This window comes from Penicillium concentricum (genome assembly GCF_028827145.1).
Source record: "Penicillium concentricum strain IBT 3081 chromosome Unknown utg000006l_segment0_segment0, whole genome shotgun sequence".
Taxonomy (NCBI): domain Eukaryota; kingdom Fungi; phylum Ascomycota; class Eurotiomycetes; order Eurotiales; family Aspergillaceae; genus Penicillium; species Penicillium concentricum.
In genome coordinates this window covers 158,227-180,133 of record NW_026622759.1, presented here as the reverse complement: position 1 = coordinate 180,133, position 21,907 = coordinate 158,227, and the positions used below count along the sequence as shown (strand labels likewise).

Here is a 21,907-nt window from a genome sequence, read left to right as displayed (position 1 = left end):
TAATATGAACTTTCCACGGTGATATGATATTTTAGGCAAATTCCCGGTAAAATCTAAATATCTTGAACCTTGACTTTGGACCTAAATAGAGAAACTCCGTGGCATATAACATACGTAAACATATGACACCAATCACTGATTGAGCTTAAGGAGTCTTGTTGCGTTTCCAAACGCAATTTGTTCCTTCTGCTGTTCGGTCAACTCTGTTATGCTATCGAACCACTTCGCGCCCTCGTCAATTGTTTCGTATGGATAGTCAATGGAGAACAAAACTCTGTAGGGAAGATCAGAAAAACGTAAACCGCTAGTTTGGGCCTGTAGACAGCTTACCGGTCAATTCCCAGTTCTTGAACCGCAAACATTAAGGAAGGTGTTCCGTAGTGTCCACTGGTGGTGATTGATATATTCTATATTATGGATTAGTTCATTATATCATTGCTTAGATTAAAAGGGCACCGTACGGTTTTCATGGTCTCCCGGAGAGTTCTTTTTGCTTTTGGTACAAACCCTTCTGTATACAGACTCATGCGATGGTCGAAACGCCATAGTTGGTACGGGATGTGTTCACCCATGTGCCCAATGATAATTTGAAGGCGTGGGAAGCGATCAAATACTCCATTGGCATAGAGTCCTAAAACGTGGAGTGAGACTCCTTCAAGTCGGGGTTACTGTCAGCACAAACCGTCGCGTCATATATATATACGGTAAAATAAATCTCAACCTACCAACACTGAAGAAATAGGTACTACCTCGTAGCCACGGTCTTCCGGTGAGGAACAACTCAGTGGCAGCAGGGGTAGTCAATCTAGGGTGGATGTACAGAGGTACATCAAGCTCCTCGACCTCCTTCCAAAACACATCCCACTCCGGTTGATCATAGAAGATAGCGCCTTCTCCATCAGCTCCGGTCGTTTGAAAATCGTTAACTAGAAGTCCCTGAAATCCCAATTCTTTGATCGCACGCCTAGCCTCCAAAGCTGCAACCTGCGGATCGTGCATGCTCAAAGCGCCAAAGCCTCCGAACCGCGAAGGGTTTTGACGAATGCTATCTGCAAGGTAATCATTTGCTCGCACGGCTAGGGCTTGGGCTGCAGCGGGATCTCGTTGATCCTGAGGGCCAGCGGATGTAAGAGACAGTACCATGTAGGATATCTCATTCTCATCCATTCCCCTCAGACGTTGGTCATGGATATCTACCAGATTTGCTGTCAAGTCCGAAGCACCATTGGGAGCTGTAAAATTATTACTGTTTGTTGCGAGGTCGGGCAGCTGGAACGCCTCCTCCAGAGCAATCTTGCGGATTTTTTTGACCATTTCGGAAATGATTATTCGTTGTCTCTGGGAACCCTTGGATAGCTAAAAGAAAATAAAAAAGCGAAAAAGGGAAAGCTTCTTGAGTACGGGGGATTCTGAATTTAATGTGATAACTACGGAGAACGAGAAGGTGACGGAGTCCGCGAAGCACGTCTGTTATCAATAGTGCATCAGACTGTTTCCTAAAATTTTCGACTTTTATATAGAATTGGCGAAAAGGTATATAGTATACTCGGATCATAAAGAGGCAAAATCTGGACTGGCGCACTGGCAGTAATAGACTACCACCTATGTTCCAAATGCTCAGTTTGAACTGGTCAACTACATTCCCTCAAGAGATCTAGCTAGGGTGAATAATTTGACAGTATAAATACTTTCATGGAAGCCGTTGTACAAAATTGAATAGTCGAGATAACCTCAACCTCGGCTCTACTTATACACTTGGAAGTTCTTTCGCATAGTCCAACTTGCTTATCACCTGTATTGCTTATAAACTCCTAGTCTTATATATCCGACCATTGGATAGAAATGAGTTACCTTTCTTTGAGAACGGTATAAGGGAGCGGACTCCGCTATGCCACTCGGAGGCCGCCTACTTTTTATACTTTCCCCTCTTCAATATGTAGTTAGCAGTTGCGGGCATTTAGCCGGGACTCATATACATTGCTTGACCGACAAATGTGAAGCCCTAGGTATTCAGGGTTCATTTCGAAGTATATGTTTCGAAAGGCTCAATTCCGAAGCTTGCGCTTGCTCATTGGGGCAGTTAATTTAGTTTATTCAGAATATACTAGCTTTCTGTTGGATAAATATTGTATCAGTTCAAGGATAGCCCTAATATGAGCATGCCAACATATCTTTCTAAGACTTCAAACCCCATTCCTACGGCATCCATTGGAAGGTTATCTGAGTTGCCAATATAATACGATTGAATTGAAATCCTATTTATCAGAAGAAAGAGATATTTAGATTATGTGACAGAAACAGCGGTTTGACAACGTATGTACGAATCAGTATGTAGTTCTCTAATGACAAAACTGCCTTCAAGACAATCTGAAATTAAGGTCTGGGGGCACGACCATTAGCTGCGGCCACAAAATGACCCCAGCTAATCAACTCCTTGGTGCAGTCATCACGGTCAATGACACATTCAATCAGACTGGGTCCATTTCGGTTCTTTTTCGCGGATTCAATAGCTGCATGTAGCTCTCCTGCGGTGGTGGCGCGGAAACCGCGACCATGACCATCATTGGCGTTAAACGACTCGACGAATGCGGCATAGTCCCAGTTCTTGATATTGTTGTAAATACCATCATGAATCTCGACCTCAATGGTGTATCCAATGTTATTGATCAGGAAAATAATCATGGGAATGCGCAATCGGGTCAACTGTGAGACTTCCTGCGCCGTCATTTGGAATGACCCATCCCCGACCATCGTGAGCACTTGGCTTTGGGGTCGTCCAACTGCATAACCAAACGACGCGGGAATGGACCATCCAATGTGACCCCATTGCATTTCAATTTCGAATCGGGCCCCTTCCGGAAGGTGCATTTGAATACCATTGAACCAAGAATCGCCTGTCTCAGCAAAGAGGGTAGTCTTTGATGTGATCAGACCACTGATCTGCCGGGTCATCTCCTTCCGTGAGAGCTGGTCGGTTGCGGGACTGGGGGTTACGATTGGCTCGGGTGGTGTGAAACGTTTATACTGCACCATTGTTGCTGGGGTTTTCTTCACATGATGCGACAGTTCAGACAGGAACTCAGTCAAGTAAACGCGAGAGCAGTCTGCTCCTGGGAGTTGAACCCGATCGACATCGGCCGTCAGGCGTGCGGATTCGGGCGGTTGGGCCGTCCAGCCCACGGTGCTATAGTCCGTAAAGACTGTGCCAATGCAGATGACTCCATCCGACCAGTCGACAATGGGTTGGGCACCCAAAGTGCTGGCGAGACCCCAGTAAACCCCGGCATACTGGGGGTGCGTCTCCGGGAAGAATGACTTGGCACTAGGCATCACTACCACCGCGCAGCCCAATGCCTCCGCGAGGTGTAGGACCGCGTCCTCGGCTTGGGCTGATCTGACTTTCGGACCGACCAAGATAGTAATCTTGATTTTGTGGGATAAAAAGCGCGCCGCTTGGTGGACAGCCTCCTTTAGAACGAGGGGATCACTCTTGACGGATTCCAGGATCGCCGACTCTGGTCCTGGGGGCACACATGGTTGGTTTGCCAAATTCGTGGGGATCTCGATGTATACCGGCTTTTTATTGAGGAGTGCCTGGCGAATGGTAGAATCGATCAAGTGCGGCGCGTCTGCGGCGCGACGAATGGAAACAGCAGCGACCGTGATCTTTTTGGCCATTTCCAACTGATATTCAAAGTCATGGGTCCCGATCGTGTGGTGAAGAATATTGAAATCACCTGCATCATTGGTGTTGGGACAACCACTAATGAGAATAACAGGGAGGTTTTCACCGTAGGCACTTCCAATGCCGTTGAAAGCCGAGAAAGCACCGACACTGTAAGTGACCACACATGCAGCCGCGCCCTTGGCTCGCGCATAGCCCTCCGCGGCCATAGAGCAGTTCAATTCATTGGTACAGTTAATCTCGTCCAGACCGGGATCCTCTTGCAGTTTGTCTAACAGGATGAGGTTATAGTCTCCCGGCACCACAAAATGCCTCTCGATTCCAATCTGAGCCAGCCGGGTGGCTAGATAGCTTCCAACTGTCGTCATGGTAATTGTGAGTGTAGACTCTTCAAGAGTCAAGAGAATACAATAAGAAGTATCTTTCAACAGAACTAGATAATGGAATTGTCGTTTTAAGGTATAGTACTTCGAGTACAGGATATAATATGGCCACCGTGATCCGGAGAGTTCCGAATCATATCATCTAGAACAAATCATGAATCATCTACTAGAAATCGTAGGTTATCTGCTCAGATGTAAACATCCTTCCGTTTGCGGTTTGTCTATGACATAAAGACCAGAGTATAGCTAAGTGAGTCTTTTAACTAACAAAAGTTGTAGGAAGCTATGAAACTATATTTATTGGACTAATACTGGTATACTTGACGATCGCAAGCATCTTAGGTCTAAGATTCTGAACATCGTACGCCAGAAATTGTTGTGGTTCGTACCTTGGTGCCTCAGGTATGCTTCAAATGGTTAGGAACCTCGTCTCCTTTACAATACAACTCCCTCCATCCTCTCTTTCTAGACCTCTGCTCGTAGCTCCAACAGAGCTTCACCAAGGCCCGAAAATATTGAGTGATCAACGTCTGCGCTACGGTGATGCGCGCAGTTGCGATATCAAATCCATGTTGAATCGTGTGCATCGGAGTGTTATCAACCGAATACCATTCTCCACCAGGGTATGGATCACAATGGGCATTTATTTTGGTTGATGAACACAGAGATGGCCAACCAGAGACACAGGAGAGCAGTCTCCTCATCTTCTCACTCAGGCTTCATGATAAATGATCTCGTGTCTGAATGCCGTCTTTAAATCCGCAAAATTGATTTCACAACCCTCCAAGTCACCCCACATGAGCTCCACATAAGCTCTTCACATGAAATTCAACCATTTGGTTGAAACATCATGAGAAGATAATATATGGCAAAGAGCATTTCGTCGTGCATCTGCATATGACACCATTAAAACCCTACGGGAGAGTCCGGATCTTCAACTCTATGACGACCTTTATCCACTTTTATCGAAGCTTAAGCTCGTATCAATATCAAATGGTGAAGCTTTGTCTATAAATACTCCGTGACTGACCATGTTTCATGGTCAAAACAGGAAGCAAAAAGGCAAAGATTGACACATTATGCAATCTAATACGGAGAAAAGTTCTTCAAAGAAGCCAATGTTTTCCAACGATCTCCATGTTAGTCCCAAAGCCTAAAGCGGACACACGCTGTGAGCACTACTGACTTGAAAAGCCGGTCAAAATTGCCATCATTGGTGCAGGCAATGTCGGGGCTTCTACCGGTTACGCTCTTCTTTTGAGTGGTCTCGCGGCCGAAATCGTCCTGATCGACCTTAATCGAGACAAGGCGGAAGGCGAGGTAATGGACCTGAACCATGCAGCTCCCTTCACGCATCAAACCAAGATTACATGCGGCAATTATGAAGATTGTGCTGGGGCAGCGATTGTCATTATCACTGCTGGGGCAAACCAGAAGCCTGGACAATCACGGTTGGATCTCTTACGGATCAATGCCAAAATTATCGAGGACATCGTTCCAAAGGTTACGCAGAACGCCCCGTCCACTATCCTTCTGGTAGCGAGCAACCCAGTTGATGTGTTGACCTACCGGAGTTGGAAACTGTCTGGGTTTCCACAGAGCCGTGTCCTCGGATCCGGTACCGTTCTTGACACCGGACGCTTGCGCTATACTCTAGGCCAACGACTGAATGTTGACCCGAGTAACATTCATGCAGATGTTGTGGGGGAGCATGGTGATAGCGAACTGCCAGTGTGGTCGCGGGCCAATATATCAGGAAACCCCTTAGCTGAGTTTTACCAGACCACAGGCGAAGACGTTCAACAGATCATGAAAGAATCATTCCAGGAGACCAAAAATGCCGCTTATGAGATAATCAACAAGAAAGGCATGACGGACTTTGGTATCTCTGCCGGCTTGGTGAGGATTGTGGAGGCCATACTAAGGGACGAGAACACACTTATGACGGTTTCAACGGCGGGAACTTTTGCAGGTGTGCAGGACGTTGCGCTGAGCATGCCAAAGAAGGTCAATCGAACTGGAGCCCACCATGTCATCGACATCAAATTGGCCCCAGAAGAAGGTCAGGCGCTAGAGAAGTCGGCGCACACTATTAAAGCTAGCCTAGACTCTTTGAACGAGTAGGGTCATAATTTACACCTTTCTTCCGCGCACTATCTGGGCAGTTGTCGCTTGTGGTACAGAAGTCATAGTCCTATCGCGGCGTGGTATGTGTCCTAGGACTCGAAATTGCTGTTTTCTATATAGATATATTCAGCCAGGAGAATTATGAACATGAATACCAATGTGCAGGAAATTGACTCTAAGCTGCCTCCCAATTAAGCGCACTACTCTCGTAGATTTTTTGTTTCTGAGTATTCATTGAAATAGTACCGAGTCCCGGTTGTTAGGTAGCCGACCTACTTAGCCGAGAGGTTCCCTGTGTTAGTTTCGGTATGAATTTCATAGTAGGGTTGCTATGGCCGAGTACCGACCGGTAATGCAAGAATCAAGATAAATGCAATCTATAGACCAAAGAATGAGAGGCACCCTGGCTTCCAATATTCCAGTCAACTCAAATCTGTCTTCCACTTCTACTGCACAGTCCCCTGAATTACAAAAGTCTTCCCACCCAAAATGAATATCATTACAACCCAAACGATCGAATCTCCCTTCACGAAAGAAACAATGGGTACATTTGACGGCGATGTATCTCTCAGACGCCTACACAAAGATGAGCATATTTCAATCCTCGATGTCAACTTTTCTCCATGTGCTCGAACACACTGGCACCACCACGCCAAAGGCCAACTCCTAGAAATAACCGCAGGATCGGGATGGGTGTGTGACAAGGGACATGAGCCTCAAAGGGTCAAAGCTGGGGATATCATTTGGTGCCCCCCTGGTACTGTTCATTGGCATGGTGCGGATAAAGATGGGTCTATGGTTCACCGTGCGGTCACTTATGGGGTTGTGGACTGGTACAGCCCGGTTTGAGATGACTTGAAGTGATATCAGAAGTTACTGGGAGATCCTTTTGCCTTTCAGTTCCAAGTCGAAGGGAGGATGACGTGTCCGCTTTGTTATGGCCGGTCCCGGTTCGGAGAGGCAGTGTTTATATGAATTATCCAAGGATGTGGTTCAAGATATAGTAACAGTCTATTTCCCTTTTTATATCTATAACTAGTCCCTATAACCGACTGCGTATATTCTGATACAACCAGTCTCTCCACTCCTGGTCATTCAAGATTGATCTTACACGGGCCTCGAGCCACTCTGTATTTCCCCAAAAGCCCCACGAAGCCTGGAATCTACACCAGTCAACCAAAGCTGTCTCCCAGTGTCGTTTAAACGTTTCCCAGTCGCATAGCTGCGAGTCCTCATCCTGGAGGGTTTTGCGGTACCGCTCTAATAGCCCCCTCTCACCATCACACATCGACAACTGCTCGGGCAAACTCCCATTGTCATCAACTAGCATATGCAATGGAACCGAACAGGTAAACAATTTGGCAAGGTCACAGACTCCCAGGCCGAGCCCAACGTACTGGAAATCAAAGAATGCCACCTTGTCTCCATTAGTCGTCGTGAAGAGATTCTCCGACTTGACATCGCCATGAATATATGACTCAACCGCCCTTCCACAGGGCGTTAGGAACAATGCCACCATCTCCGCCACGGATAGTGAGCACTCATCCGAAACCCCGCAGAGAAGGTCTGACCACGCCGAGTCCGTGTCCTGTGCAAGAGATGCGTACTCTTTACGTCGCGTCGCGAGGTACGTATATCCCCCATTCAGCCACAGCCCACTGTCAAGATCCTTGCCGGCACTTTGTCTTCTACTGCTTTCTTCAAGCGGCGGCCAAACATATCCGTCAAGATTGATTGGCAGAAGTCCCCTTGAGCGGCCATGGAAGCCGGCTAGCCAATCTAGCGCCGCGTGCACTTGTGTGCGATTCAGTGCACCCCTTTTCTCGCCCGCGACGGGAAATGCAGGACGCAGATCGACCATGATCGTAGCCATGAGACCTTTGAGTTCCGACGAGCCTTCCGCATCCTTCATGCCGCGCGTCGAGGCAAGACATTTGGCTATAGCTATATCGGAGCCCAGCTGCGGGACTACTTCACTATAGAAGTACTGCTCTACCTCGTAGCTCAGCATCTTTCGTAGGTGGCCCTCATCTGCCGTGCGGCTTCGGGGCGGTGAGATGAGTTTCAGGATGAGGGGATATGTCGACCCTACGCTGCCTGGTGCTACCCCACATAGCTTGCTGAGATGTTCGGCTGCTTTGTCGGTGGTGGCTCGCGCTGTGATCGCACATATTTTCCCATAACCAGCCCATAGGGTCTGTAGGTTGGTGCATGAGACGAGGTCGAGCGAGTGCCATGAGAGCATGATACTCGCGACCCGGTTGGGGTCAGTCATCTTGGAAGATCAAATAGGTCACGAGCATATGTCCTTCGCGGTTAGAGATGCTTTTGTTTAACGGAGCGGATAATGGGATTCTCCGAGATGTTTCCACTAATCTCCAAGGTCCATTGCCCTTTTAAATCCAAGTCTTGGGAAAGTAGGGACCTGTCCACTTTAGGAAGGCACGGGGTATAAAATCCACTCTTTTTTCTTTCCTCTTCTCTTCTTGGAAATCCAACCCGTATTCATTCGTAGTGTCGTGTTTTGCATCGGCCTCGGTTTTGATACATGTAAAGAGTCAAAAGCACAAAAAGAGGTGACCGGAGATATTATTTAAGGATTCCATGTTCTCACCTGGGCAAGACTGTCTCAGCCTCTTTATGTAATGTTGCGAGCAGCTTCCAAGGTTCCACATGGTTGACCTCGGGAGCCTTTCTTACTTGAATACGGCAGGTTTTTGAGTCCATCGACCGGAATTTTGGCAGGTTAACCAGCTGCCATAGACATTTATACATATAGTCTCTTTAAAGGTCTAGAAATACCTATCAAAGGTGCCTCACTAACACTATCCGTGGATCATTAGCCGTTATATTCTAAAAGACCCTAGAAAATAATTTCAAAAACACCAATAGAAAGATGACAAAGTACTTTATATAGCTAGACTTTCTCTATGGGATGTACGAGCGATTTATATATTGTACGGAGTAAGGCATTTATCGAGTGTATAAAACTATTAAAAATGGAGTGATAGTCTTATTCTTAGGGCTTGTAGGTTGGCGTGATGGACCCAAAAACCGTAAGGGTGGGATGGAGTTAAGCACGGAGATGCTGACGGAGATTCTCGTAAGGATCTAGAATTGTTCATTGGCACTCACCTTCTACAATAGGCCAACTGGGCAGGTTGCGACCCACAGATCGACACCGGTAGGGTTTATCATGGACAGTTTCTAGAACCCGTACATCTCGATCGTGGCTGAGGAAGGCAGCAACATTTAGTTATTTAGTATTCATGCAAGTTGCTGACAGACCAAGGTCTCCACTACCGGTTCATACAGATTCTTGTTCTAGCCACGCGTCCAACACTCACCTATTCGTTTTCCCATACTTGGCAGAGGTCTTTTGTTCTGGGCTCCGGGGGCTTAGACACGCTCACATTCAGGTATGGAGCTTTGCTTACATCTTGGCCATGGCAGAGACTGTGAGATGAGACACATAGCATTGGCATAGGGAAAAGACCCATGGATCTGTTAAGTCTATATAATGCTGCACATTATTACTTATGGTAATGAACAAAACGAACAATCACATCTGGAATGAAGAAGCCGACCTTATCTTTTACTATTCTAGCCTTGCTTGCTTTGGTTGTGACACCGGCTGTTGGACGCAAGTATACCATGTATCTAAATGTCAGCTAGACATGAGCCTGACTGTTTCATCCAGTTATTCCAGTGTCATTTCGTCTTGTCGATCCAATACTATCTCCGATTGATACCAAGCAGTTCACTATCACCGCGGGGATTGAGACCTACAACCAAACCATCAACTTTGTCCTAGCAACCAACGATGATCTCGTATCGCCAGACGTGCAAATCCGATATCCCGATGTCCACCAACACGCTATTGATGCAGGCGCACTGCCAGAAATTCAAGTTCGGTTTTCAAAAGGGTCAGTCTGGATGCAGGAAACTCTTAGAGAGAGTCGGGAAGATGTCGGATGGGCAAGACTTGCCGTGATGCAAGACGGAGAGAGCCTGCTTTTTGATGGAGCATTCACAATAATGGGTTCACAGTATGCCATTGAGCTCAAGACCCTCGACGATGGGTCTACTGAGATAATAGCCCACGAACACGAATCCACATTCTCGGCAGGCAGATCGTCACTCCCCTCGCTTTGCGCAACTGCCCCCGAAACACACTTGGATAAGCGACAGATTTGGAATCCTTGGGGGGACAATAATCTCACATCAACCATCGGCAGTACGTCAGGCTGTCCAAACACGAGAGAGATTGCGTACATTGGTATAATGACGGATTGCACCTATACTGCAAGCTTCAACTCCTCTGACTCTGCCCATCGATACATCCTGAATATGGTCAACACTGCATCTGTAGTCTTCGAAAACAGTTTCAACATATCTCTTGCGGTACAGAATCTGACCATTAGTGACGCTGACTGCCCGAGCAGTACCTCAGACACGACTGTGTGGAATGTCCCATGCTCTCAGGGAGATCTCAACACGCGACTTCAGACCTTTTCAACGTGGCGAAGCTCATTAAATGACAATAATGCATATTGGACCTTGTTGACTGGGTGTTCGGTTTCTGCTGGGGAGATTGGGGTATCATGGATTGGAGCACTATGCAACACGGGCTCTGGCTCTAGCAATGGTGGAGCCAGTGCCAATGTTGTCGCACGAACACAGGATGAGTGGCAGGTCTTTGCGTAAGTGATATCAGCCCGTAAGCAACAAGTCATTGATATCTTTAGCTGACACAGAAAGTCACGAGTCAGCCCATACATTTGGAGCAGTCCATGACTGCACTTCAAGTACATGCGGAAGCGACTCGAGACAATGCTGCCCACTCTCATCAAATGCCTGTGATGCCGGTGAACAGTATCTTATGAACCCCGTATCTAGATCTGGTATGACCCGCTTTTCACCCTGCACGATTGGAAATGTCTGCTCGCGGCTTGGCTCTGGGCGGGTTGACGGGAGCTGCTTGGTGGACTCTCGAACCGGCAATACCACTAGTAGTAACGAGCAGTGTGGGAATGGCATTGTTGAATCTGGCGAGGCATGTGACTGTGGAAATGGTGCCTGTGATGCGACAGAGACTCAGTGTTGCGATTCTGTGACATGCCAATGGCGAGGAGGGGATGGGTGTGATCAAAAAGATGGCAACTCTGGAACTGGAAACACTGGGAATACTGGAAGCACTGAAAACACTGGACAAGAAACTTGGGGAGGTGATCCAAGTGATGTGTCATCCTGGGTTCAGGATCATCTTTCGTTGGTTATTGGACTTGCTGCTGGCATTGGAGGAGCTTTGTTACTGTTCATTTTTGGATGCTTGATTTGTTCCTGCAGGCGCCGTAGAGCGCAAGTAGTGAACGTAAAGCCCGCAATTCCAACACCTCAATATCAATAAAAATGAGTTTCTCTGTTTCATCGAGGGACATAGTCTGATAATACATCTTGCGAGAAGGTGAATGAAATTGGTATCATACATTCAAAACAGCAACGGGTATAATAGAGCAATAGATATACAGAACACCACCGCAACCCAACCACAAGCTAGACTAAAACAACCCAAAATTCCCATCAAAAGGGAATGTAAATAGTCCCTCGTCCATCATATTCCCTAACGTAATCCAAGATTCACCTGAATTGGGGTCCATGGCTATCTCTGGTGCCATTCCCATCGGAGGAGCAAGCTGCATCCCAGCCACGGTGGACATGTCCGGGTATCCCTGAGCCTGCGTGGAACTCGACGGTAGATCTGGGTAGTTATGTGTGAGCTCGGTGGATGGGTAGGATTGGTAGTAGCCCCTCGGCTCGATCTGGTTCGAGTCTGAGCTCGAGAGAGTGGTTGGATATGATGCGCCAGATGACCAGCTGGTTTGAGGCGGCTCGGGCCCAAAACTGGACAGAACCGGCGTTGTCATTGGGTTGGCTGTTGAGCTTGGGCTATGGTTTGAGGAATAAGATTGTTCGGTTATTGAGCATTGAGGGTTGGAATTGTTCGCTCGGTGCGCTGGGTCGCCCATGGCTACTTCGCTTAGGAAATGGAGGGGTGTCATGCCCGGTGCCATCTGCGTTCTTGATTTGGCAGATGCCGCGTTCGGGGTATCATGGTTCCGATGTGTCTGCCGGTGATCCGAGGGTTTCTGGCCATTTGCAAAGGCCTCTTTCAATTCCCGGCCATGATCTCCCTGGTCGCGCTTTTTGATAAACCAATTGCGCAACAGGACCATTATGTTTCCAAATTTCGCTGCTGCACGGCCACCATCACGCGCCGCGGCGGTCCGGTAATGCGCGATAACTTTGTCCAGGTAATAATCAATTTTGAGACTCTGCACGTCGAGAATCTGCCCGATTCGACTGTCCGGCGACATGAACAATGAGTATATTTTGATCAAACTGACCACGGGGAACGTTGTCCGCGCTAATGTTGTTGTAGGCAAGCATATAAGTCGGTCACTCTCAATAGCACAAATGACATCCATACTCTCGTGGATGCAGCGGATGGCCGTAGTCAGTCCGTCGATGACTGCCGCAATGGATGATCTGTGCAAATCATCCTGTGGAGGAGAGTTGTTGCCACTGTTGAAGTTTACACACATCGCAGATCCATGCACAAAGAGATTCAGGACATGTTCTGTGTGAACCATGGGCCCTAGAGAATTGTTTAGCGGAAGATTAAAGCCCTGTTCCCAAGACCGGGACGTACCTGTGTAAATATCCCGCGGGATCTCCTCTCTCCACTGTGCTAATCGTTCCTCAAACACCTTCATATTGTACCACACCTTACTATTCGCGAAGGTGGTAATGGGTTCGGGATCATCCGCAGAGAAGTGATGTCCAGCATCCTCCATTATCAATCCCAGTTTTGCCCACCATTTCAATTTCCGGTCGGAGGGTAGCGCATCCGGGTGGTTTGCTAGAATCTCAAGGCACTCGTCCATATACGGCTGCCATGTGACCAAGTGTACTCTCCTCAAAGCCGCCGACACCCTGTCAAACGTCAGTTGCCTACTTCCCACACACCAGAACAACCCGGTTTGGAACTCACTGGACACATAAGTAATAACAGCCAACCCATGTCCGCCTTGCCTCCGGACCCTCCGGATCAAACGCCGGGCTCGTCGGCTTTTTAGAGATCAGCTCGCGGATCATGTTGAAGGCCCGTCTATTTTCGGAAATCCGACGGTTCAATCCAAGCTCGATTGCCATCACCGCAGCCATGTGAGTCAAAGAATAGAACTTGAGTTCCTCGAAGTTATCGGGTGGCAGATACCAGATAGAACAGACCATTATAGTCTGAACCAGCTCAAGCGACTTTTGTCCTTTGATAACAACGTGCTCGGCGAGCAGGCGATATACCTCATTCACGAGGATAGGCTGAGCGTCCGGATTAAAAACGCCAATGGCAGCGCCAATGATGGCAAGAAACAAACAAGGTTTATTGCGCCGAACCTCGCCCATCGTAGTTCCCGGCGGGAAAACAACGAAAGGCATCGATGGCGCCATCTGATGGATATATCGCTCAAACGCCGCGCTAGCAGTCTTGTAATCTACAATCCCCCGGTCGATCATATCGGCAAACTCATTCCCAGCGTCATGTTTCGGCGGCGCAGAGTCACCAGAAACAGGTCTACGCCAATGCTTCGACGCTTGGGTGGGAATCTGCTCTGCAGAGGGACTACCCGGCCGCGAATACCGCGGCGCCAGCATGCCCCCAGACGGATCCTTAACTTCGCCGGTGTGCTGCCGCTTGATTCCAGCCACCTTTGACTCCCCACCCAACCATCTCCGACCAGCCAGCTGCTCATCCCGCTGTCCTGTCGGCGATGCTTGCTGCCCCACTCCACCAGAGAACAACGGACTAGTCGAATGTGATGCGTGCAGTGTCGCCGTCAGGGCATCGATCTTCCGCTCTAATTCCGCTACCCGGCTGTCGGTCTTTTTCTGCCGCTTACGGGTCGGCGCGGTCACAACGCACGTCCGTCGCGCTTTCGCGCACCGTTTGCATGACCCTTCCGGGTGCGCCGGGTCTGGGTCGCAGCGCACTTTGAGCTGTCGGCAGGGCTCGCATGCACGCGACCGTTTGGCATCGCCGGGTGTATCGTGTGACTCTGGGGATTGGTTGCTCTCTGGACCAAACGACGGGTGTGTGTCCCCGTGCCCATGCCCGTGCCCATGCCCATCACCATAGATATCCCGGTTTTGATAGGGATTTAGGGGTGCGTGGGATGGGGGCTCTGGGTATTCCGGGCCTGTGCTCATTGTCGGTCGGGTCGGGGTGTAAAAACGCCGTTGAGGGTCCCCGTCTCGGTGTTGCAGCTGCGGATCGATTTCCATGCAGTGTGTGGGGTTGTGTAATACCGTTGTGTACCGCCAGTTCTAAAACCAGATCACTGTTACATATCAGCATCAAATTCTCATTAATATATATCACTATTGTTTTGGCCATTGTTCCAGTGTTATCGCTGAAAGCTCGTGCTGTATGCGATGGGGAAAATACACGGAGAACGGTGATCGCAAACACCGATCACCGATGCGGAGGATCAACATTCCTCAGTGTGGGTTCTGTCAAGCAAGGAGAATACATAAAGTAACTGCTTACCTCTCTTTCTTATAATACCCCTTTGTCCTGACTTGATCGTCACTTTGGGGCCAGAAGTGAAGTGAAGTTCTTTGAATTTTTGAGTTCTCACTAACATCTTAGGGCCACGTGACTTACATCCCACCAGACAACATTGTACGGCGTATATACTGCTGCAACTAATGCATCGATTTTTAGATTCAGATTAGATTAGATTCATTGACCATGAGATCTCAATGGAGACTTGTACGCTGAGAGGGATATTGGAAACACAAATCCCAGACGCCGTGAAGCAAAACATAGAAAAGGCAAAACAGCTAAGCTGACAAGCAACAATATCTCTTGAAATTCACGCTAGATAGATGTGCACCTTATTAGGAAAGCTTGTGGACAGGACACTCCATCTTCCTCTCAAACCAGTCGATAATGCAGTGCTTGTGGAACTTGCACAGGCACTCAAGGCGGGCCAGGGTCTGCCCGACCTCGTAGTCCTCCATACAGATCGTGCACTCCGCTACCTGACCATCCTCACCGAGGCAGTCCTTCTCTGTGGCCACAAATGGAAGCATCCGGGCTGCTGGTGGAGGATAGGGGGGGGAGGACCTTGTTGCGCGGATGATGTACGGGGCGGGGCAGCCGGTCTCAAGTAGCCCTCGATGCATGCCCTGATGTGAGCTTGGCGCGCCTCAAGAGGCTGCTCGGGACTCAGGGGTGGAAATTGGCGTCTGCATACAGGGCAGAAATCACCTTCGTCTGGTGCAGGTCTACGGGGCGGGTTACCCTCACGGCTAGAAAATGAACGGCGTGGTCGGGTTATGCCGGTAGTCGAGGGAACTTGGCGCGGTTGCGAGTTCAGTTCGTTCAAGAATTGTGGTCGGTCATTTGCACCCACGGTTCGTCGTTCCTGACGAGCTTCAGGATTCTGGTTTGGACCCTATGCGTGTTCATGTCAGTCCATGTTTCATTTGGCAAGGCGATAGGTGATAACTAACTGATAAGGCATGGTATGCGTTGGCCATAGTGGATGAAAAAGAATGAGTGGATCGGTGGCCATGTGCCCGCACGGTACTGTAGCTAAGGGGATTCGGGTTTGGATCTGGTACACATGGATTGCAAAGTCGTACTTCTTCGCCTCCGCCAAGAGCAGGATTGAGTGTTGTTGATGCTGTTGATGATACATGGTCGTCGCCTGTGAGATCGACGACCGGTGGAGGGTGGGAGGAAGGCATTGGTGGGGAGTCGGGGAGGAAGTCAACAAACTCAGGAGGGCGGACAATATATTGTTTGGGAATTGTAATCCGATGCGGAGAACATGATGCACACACGACTCTCCCACACTTTCGACAATGGTGCTTTCTGTGCCAGAAGCTGAACACTATCCCACAGATCGGACATTCTGACACATCCGAATCTGCCTGCCATTTGGGGAGAGCCACATCCATAACTGGTGGGGGTATATTATTATGATGAGATGTAGCGGAGCGGGGTTGATTAACCCAAGGTGTTGGATTCTCCCGTCGAGGAATACCTGGCAGTTGTTCGCCAGAAGTAGAAGAACGAGGCATCCCTGGGGGCGAGGAAGAGATATCAATTGCTGTTGCAAATGACGAGCCAGGTGCTGCGGAAATAGAAGATCTGGTGCGGGACGAAGGCAGTACCATCGAAACAGATCTATGCGGCAATATACTACTCCCGGAGGATCCCCCATCTGGGGCCGGTCCAGCCGTGGCCCCAGAGTGTCCCCATTGCAGCCTCGCATCCTCGCCAGTACTGGTCAATCGTCTTTTGCGTTCTGACCCGGGGCGAATAGGAAACACCCTCGCCCTGAATCTGCCTCCTTCATAGCCGCTGTAGCTTGCAGCTTGGATTGTGCCATGTCCATCTGGTCTTTCGACCGGCCTCGTGCCCGCCCGCGCCCTCGGCTGGGGGCTGGACTGAATCGGGCTAGACGACGCTGTGCTTGATCCAGGCATTATTATTGATGATTCGACTTATATAAACCCTCTGTGATGTTCTGTTCAATACGGGCAACGAGATCGATCTCGGCCGTTGGGGTGACGGTCTTCATGAACCAGGTGGCGATGGCGAGGAAAATGGATCGTGGGGAAGTCGGATTTTATAGATGTAGAGGAATTAACAATCCTTTCATGCAACCTTGGGCTCAGCCTCAATGACGTTGACGCTTTTTGCCGAAGATCACATCAAGGAGTGACAGGATGATGCTTATCATGGAGCCAAGGCTGGACCGGATTTGACAGATGAGGCTGAGAGTCTCGTGACTATGCCCTCGGATGTCAGCAACACTATAGCGATGCCAGCAGCAGATAGAGATGAAAATAAAAAAACCAGAGTAACTCTTTGACTCAGAGAGAAAGAGAAAATGGTGTAGAGCATTGCATGTTTGGCCCAGATACGTTATCGTGGGGGGCTGTGAGGGCGGTGGCGATTGACAGTATCGGCCCGATCTGCCGTATCATCGGCCTCGGTTTCTCGGTTTTGCTCTGAAGCAGTGTTTTTGATGATAAAAACTACATATCAGTTACTCTGAATTATTCTACATTATTATAGATCCCTAGGGAAATTTCCAGATCAGCGTGTAGATATCATAGACTAAAACCGCATTCTTGTGCATAGAGAAGGCCGCAGGATCCTTCCCTGATAGTGTTGCTAGACAGGTTATCATGCATGATAATGCAACAGGAGACATGGCTTATTTGTCTATACGTGAACTGCCAGCTGTATCCATCTTTCAGGACATATTGAAGCCTTAATATCACCCCTAAGAAAGAACACTAATGAACAATCCCCATTAATTATGATCTCGGTACTACTGTGTCCTAAGATTAATACAAGAAGAGCGAAAAGAGACAGACACGGAAAGAAGCAATGCCTCCAAAAAGAAAACAGTATGTGGCCTAGGTTCAGTGACAGCTAGGAAGACAATAGAAAGCCGATAGAAAGCCAATGAGATCACTCCCCATTAGGTGTATCTCAAGATCAGAGATAGAACGCCGTCGCAGCAATTTTAGGTAGAGACACAAAGCAAGCGATAGACAGACGGAAACCAAGGAAATTCGTGATAATGGTATCAATTCGCCAGATATTTCAGGGAGACGTGGTGACGATATCGATAGAGGTAAGTAGGAAAGAAGTGGGGGGAGATCCATTGATAGGAACAAGGAGAGAGATAGACAAAGGTAGATATCGAAGAGGAAGGAGGATATACTGGCTCAAAATACATATGTGGCTGCCTTTTTTTTCTTCCGTCTAGCGTTCATGCTTTCCCGGGGCGGCTTCGTCGACAAGTTCTGCTGAGCTGCCCGCAAATGACGGCTCATCGGGGCTCGCCTCGTGGATTTGGTCGTGTGCGCGATGTTGAGGCACATAACCCATGCTCGAGGGGCGTTCTGCTCGAGGGCCTGTCTGCTGGCTTGAGGCGTTTGACCTTGACCTTGAGGTAGAGGTCATAGACAGGCCTCGTTCACGAGATGGTGAGCTACTCCCGCTGAAAGGCAGGCGCGCGGCGGTGGGGCCTTCGGGCTGGAGATGGTGCTCGGAGTGCTCGGAGTGCTGGCCGACCGCAGAATCGTGCGATAGGGTCTCGGTGACAACTGGAAGACCAAGCGCGGCTCCATCTGCGTTTTGTTCACCGCCCGCCTGTGTGTGGCGAGAGCCCGTTCGACTGGGCAACTCGATGCCACCACCAACCGACGTATTAAGTTGTGGCAGGACTGGTGGACGTGTCTCACTTGACCGCTGGGGGTCGTGGTTATTATCCGAACCCTCATAAGAAACATTGCCATTAGACACGTTCCGAGAGTGGCTAGCGGATGGCGTGCCTGGATCATCCTGATATTGATCATTATAGTTGCCTGCTGGCGGGAATAGCCCTGGAGGAGGCGCACGAGCACTTCGGACCACCTCAAATCCTTTGGCGTTGTCCTTGGTCTTTCCTTGAAGCAGGCTTCGGAACCAGCCCGTCGCAGACGAGACAGGGCCTGTGGGGTCGGCTGGCCCAGTTTTCAACTTTCGGGTGCCGCTGTGGGAGAGCGGTGGGCCTCGGACACCGTAGTAGAAATCAACCTCGCGAACAGTATAATCCTTTGGCTTCCGTGGGGCATCAAGCTCCATATCGTCTTTCGGTGCTGCTAGATACGCCGGAACAGGTGTGGCCCGGCCAGACATGGTGCCATCTCCCAGGTCATCTTCGGTATGGACTGCTCGCCGGCTGGATTTTGACTTCAAGAAGCCCCTTGACGGGCTCTTCCCTTTTTCTAGAGAACCACTTGCCTGGGGGCTTTTTCGCCCTGGGCGAGGCGGTCGATAATACGGATCACGAGGGTTCATCCCCATCATCGTGCCACTGCTAGGCGAGCTAGGGAAACCGGCTCCTTGATAGGCGGTTGAGGTAGGTGTGGGGAATCCTCCACTTGGAGCACGACTGTGCGTGCCCCCTTGCGAACTGGCATAATCATAGACAGCGCTGGCTCTGCCATCACTGGCTGTGGCACGGTTCAGAAGTAGACCAGAGCTCCCAGAGAGACTGCGTGGGCGCAAGCCATCAAACTGAGATGACATACGGTCGTCGCCATGACCGAGCATAGCAGCCTCCGAACCCATGCTCTGGCGAGTAAGATCACGCCGCGCAGTGCGCCTGGAGAGCTGGCGCATACCAAGCACCTTGGTCAAGCCACCACGAGTGGCTCCGCCCGCGCCAGCTAGTCTTGCCAGAACCTCGATCAATGTTTGCATCGCGTTGAGGAAGAACCCAAAGACAAGAACCACGGCGTGGAGTACAAGGATCAAATATCCGATCCAGCCTCGTGCCGCATCCCCAACGGTCAATGACGGCACAAAGATGACGCTCAAGATAACTGTCAAGAAACGTACAATAGAGAAGAGGCAGTGGTACAGGTTCATGTGAGTTGGTCCTGAAAAAGGTCGGAAAGCCAGCAGGGTCAGTACAGAGACAACTTCGCAAATGGCTAGCATTACCACCTGGGCGATTCCAGATGGCTGCAAAGCACCAATTGCTATCCCGCGAGCGATGTTCAAGACAATCGGAACGATACCGAAGGCTGCTGCATCGTCGCAGTATGTATTATATAGCGGCCCATACAATAGCACCGTGGGGAGATCATCGAAAAGGTGAGACTTGGGTCGGGTGGAAAGAATCACTCGGATAATCCAGATGGAGAAGCAAGCGAGAAGAACAAGCACCACGGCTGCTAAAGCAACACAGTAAGCAGCCGATTGACGAGCAAGAACCAGCTGGAAGAAAGAAAGGGAAACGATTGGCAAGAGAAGGAAATTGAAGACAATGCGAATGAGGTTGCCTATGGTAAACGGCATGTTTCTGGCACGCAGATCCTGGTCGGTGTTGTTTGCCAACTCACGATACAGCCATCGAAGCGCGAATGCGATCTGGAACACCACGGTGACAGAGGCCAGGATTACCAGCACCCATATCATCATACCAGGCCAGATATCCTGGGAAGAGGCCATGCCAACCAGCTGGTTCAAGCGGTCGAGGCCGTAAGTTCCGTCGATGGCATACAAACCATCGACAACGGGATCGCGTCCTATTTCAGTGCTCATAAAGCTCTGGTTGAACATGAGAGTCGACCATGCTCCCTGGCTCACTGCAGGCTGGAAGAAGCCTGGGTAGTCCAACGAAAGCGACCCCGTCAAGACCACAAATTGAAGGTACTGCAAGCAATCTGCAAACCCAGGAGTGACAAGCCGGAGAACATCCTCATCACGGCCGTAGTTGCTTGTCCATCGGAATAGATCAGTTGTGCCCCAGGGACTATACATAGCGGCAGCGATGGTCGCAATCCCCACGAGTATCAAAATAACAAGAGGCACATAGGCGATGGCATTTTTAAGGGACGTTCCGAAGTCCGGCGTGGCTTTCACTGAAACACAGGCGAGTTGAACGGCAGATGCATCTCCAGAGCGAACCGTCAATAACGGTGTGATGGTTCCGAACCGGTATGTTGAAAGCATATCATGTTCAACAGAGAACGCGTGTAGTGTCGTCAAATCACTCCTGCATAAGGGAAAGGGGTCGTTAAATTAAAAAAAAAGTACAGAGAGCTTTCTGGATCGGGAATAGCTTACAGGTTGTACTTGAAGACCGGACCCAACGGGAGAGAACCTTGCTTGAGCGAGTCACGGAAACGAGAGGCATTGTGGAATGGCGTGAAGCTGAGCACATTGAGATCCGTCATCAGCGTGCTGTACCTGTTGTTGGTACTGCTCACATCTTCAATCTTGCCATCGGTCCAATCAGTATTATTCCAGACCTTGGAGTCCGGTGCCGGATAGTTTGCGGTTCGAGACACGGTTCCCGACACGTTGCCATATACCGTGATGGCGAGTGGGTGTAGAGGGTTGGTAAGATTGAATGTGACGGACACATTGGTAGGAACGAATTGAAGTTGTAGAGGGTCGGACTCGAGGATGGTTTCCGATAGACAATTTTCAAAGTCCAATAGAACAGCAGCGGCTGGCGATGCAAAACTCACTAAGCAAAGCAGTGCAATCCACCACACAGGAGTCCATGGTTGTGCTCGACGTTTCGAAGTGTTGCGCCATGGCCGACCTGGGGGAATATTCGATCCACTGTGTCGCGGTCTGGTTCCTTTCTGTCGAGGGGAGAATGAGAATTCGTCCAGCTCGATCTCCGAGTCGTACATGTCCGCTTCGGGCATCCGGGATGACCTCCTCGGGGAGGTCAACCCCCGGCGTAGATGATCGAATCCACGTTGTGGTTGACAGTGGGTCGGTATCGGGGTCTCGTGCACCGCGCGCACCCCTTCCCAGGGTCGATAGTCAGTCGAGATTGAGAGGAATCTTATCGCAGGGAATGGACCAAGGAAGTCGTGAAGTTTGAAGGCTTCGAAGTAGGCCGGGTGCCTGGAGGTAAGTATGTTGGCCGCTAAGTCATTAAACGCGGCAGATCCCGGAGAGATCGGAATTTAAAGAACAAAACAAAAGGAAAGTGGAAAAAGCGACTTAATTTTCGTAGTGGGTTGGTCTGTTGTTGTTGCTGCGCCTTGTTTGGTCTGGCCCTGGTGGAGTTTGACGGCTGACTACTCGACTCTAATAATAGGCGGCTAT

The 21,907-nt window shown here is 49.5% G+C and overlaps 9 protein-coding genes across 9 annotated transcripts; 3 read left to right on the top strand and 6 right to left on the bottom strand.

Annotated features, from left to right (window-relative positions):
* Window positions 1–132: 132 nt before the first annotated feature.
* Window positions 133–1,314, bottom strand: N7517_010243 (amidohydrolase family protein; the record flags this gene model as incomplete). Its single annotated transcript, XM_056727966.1, has 4 exons — window positions 133–274; window positions 331–407; window positions 462–652; window positions 726–1,314. 4 exons carry the CDS (start codon window positions 1,312–1,314, stop codon window positions 133–135), a joined length of 999 nt encoding a protein of 332 aa, XP_056573781.1.
* Window positions 1,315–2,373: 1,059 nt separating this feature from the next.
* N7517_010242 (alpha-keto acid decarboxylase family protein) lies at window positions 2,374–4,053 on the bottom strand (the record flags this gene model as incomplete). The annotated part of the gene is made up of 1 exon (XM_056727965.1): window positions 2,374–4,053. One exon carries the CDS (start codon window positions 4,051–4,053, stop codon window positions 2,374–2,376), a length of 1,680 nt encoding a protein of 559 aa, XP_056573780.1.
* Window positions 4,054–5,186: 1,133 nt separating this feature from the next.
* Window positions 5,187–6,192, top strand: N7517_010241 (L-lactate dehydrogenase; the record flags this gene model as incomplete). Its single annotated transcript, XM_056727964.1, has 2 exons — window positions 5,187–5,207; window positions 5,263–6,192. 2 exons carry the CDS (start codon window positions 5,187–5,189, stop codon window positions 6,190–6,192), a joined length of 951 nt encoding a protein of 316 aa, XP_056573779.1.
* A 492-nt stretch (window positions 6,193–6,684) lies between these two features.
* N7517_010240 (cupin domain-containing protein) lies at window positions 6,685–7,044 on the top strand (the record flags this gene model as incomplete). Its single annotated transcript, XM_056727963.1, has 1 exon — window positions 6,685–7,044. The coding sequence occupies one exon, from the start codon at window positions 6,685–6,687 to the stop codon at window positions 7,042–7,044; it is 360 nt and encodes a 119-aa protein (XP_056573778.1).
* Window positions 7,045–7,237: 193 nt separating this feature from the next.
* On the bottom strand, window positions 7,238–8,470 carry N7517_010239 (uncharacterized protein; the record flags this gene model as incomplete). Its single annotated transcript, XM_056727962.1, has 1 exon — window positions 7,238–8,470. One exon carries the CDS (start codon window positions 8,468–8,470, stop codon window positions 7,238–7,240), a length of 1,233 nt encoding a protein of 410 aa, XP_056573777.1.
* Window positions 8,471–9,768: 1,298 nt separating this feature from the next.
* On the top strand, window positions 9,769–10,902 carry N7517_010238 (uncharacterized protein; the record flags this gene model as incomplete). The annotated part of the gene is made up of 2 exons (XM_056727961.1): window positions 9,769–9,861; window positions 9,955–10,902. 2 exons carry the CDS (start codon window positions 9,769–9,771, stop codon window positions 10,900–10,902), a joined length of 1,041 nt encoding a protein of 346 aa, XP_056573776.1.
* An 854-nt stretch (window positions 10,903–11,756) lies between these two features.
* N7517_010237 (putative C6 transcription factor (War1)) lies at window positions 11,757–14,538 on the bottom strand (the record flags this gene model as incomplete). The annotated part of the gene is made up of 3 exons (XM_056727960.1): window positions 11,757–12,853; window positions 12,908–13,191; window positions 13,250–14,538. 3 exons carry the CDS (start codon window positions 14,536–14,538, stop codon window positions 11,757–11,759), a joined length of 2,670 nt encoding a protein of 889 aa, XP_056573775.1.
* Window positions 14,539–15,156: 618 nt separating this feature from the next.
* N7517_010236 (phosphatidylinositol-3-phosphate-binding ubiquitin-protein ligase) lies at window positions 15,157–16,755 on the bottom strand (the record flags this gene model as incomplete). The annotated part of the gene is made up of 3 exons (XM_056727959.1): window positions 15,157–15,359; window positions 15,386–15,716; window positions 15,775–16,755. The coding sequence occupies 3 exons, from the start codon at window positions 16,753–16,755 to the stop codon at window positions 15,157–15,159; spliced, it is 1,515 nt and encodes a 504-aa protein (XP_056573774.1).
* Window positions 16,756–18,049: 1,294 nt separating this feature from the next.
* N7517_010235 (uncharacterized protein) lies at window positions 18,050–21,498 on the bottom strand (the record flags this gene model as incomplete). Its single annotated transcript, XM_056727958.1, has 2 exons — window positions 18,050–20,834; window positions 20,906–21,498. 2 exons carry the CDS (start codon window positions 21,496–21,498, stop codon window positions 18,050–18,052), a joined length of 3,378 nt encoding a protein of 1,125 aa, XP_056573773.1.
* Between the last annotated feature and the right edge of the window lie 409 nt (window positions 21,499–21,907).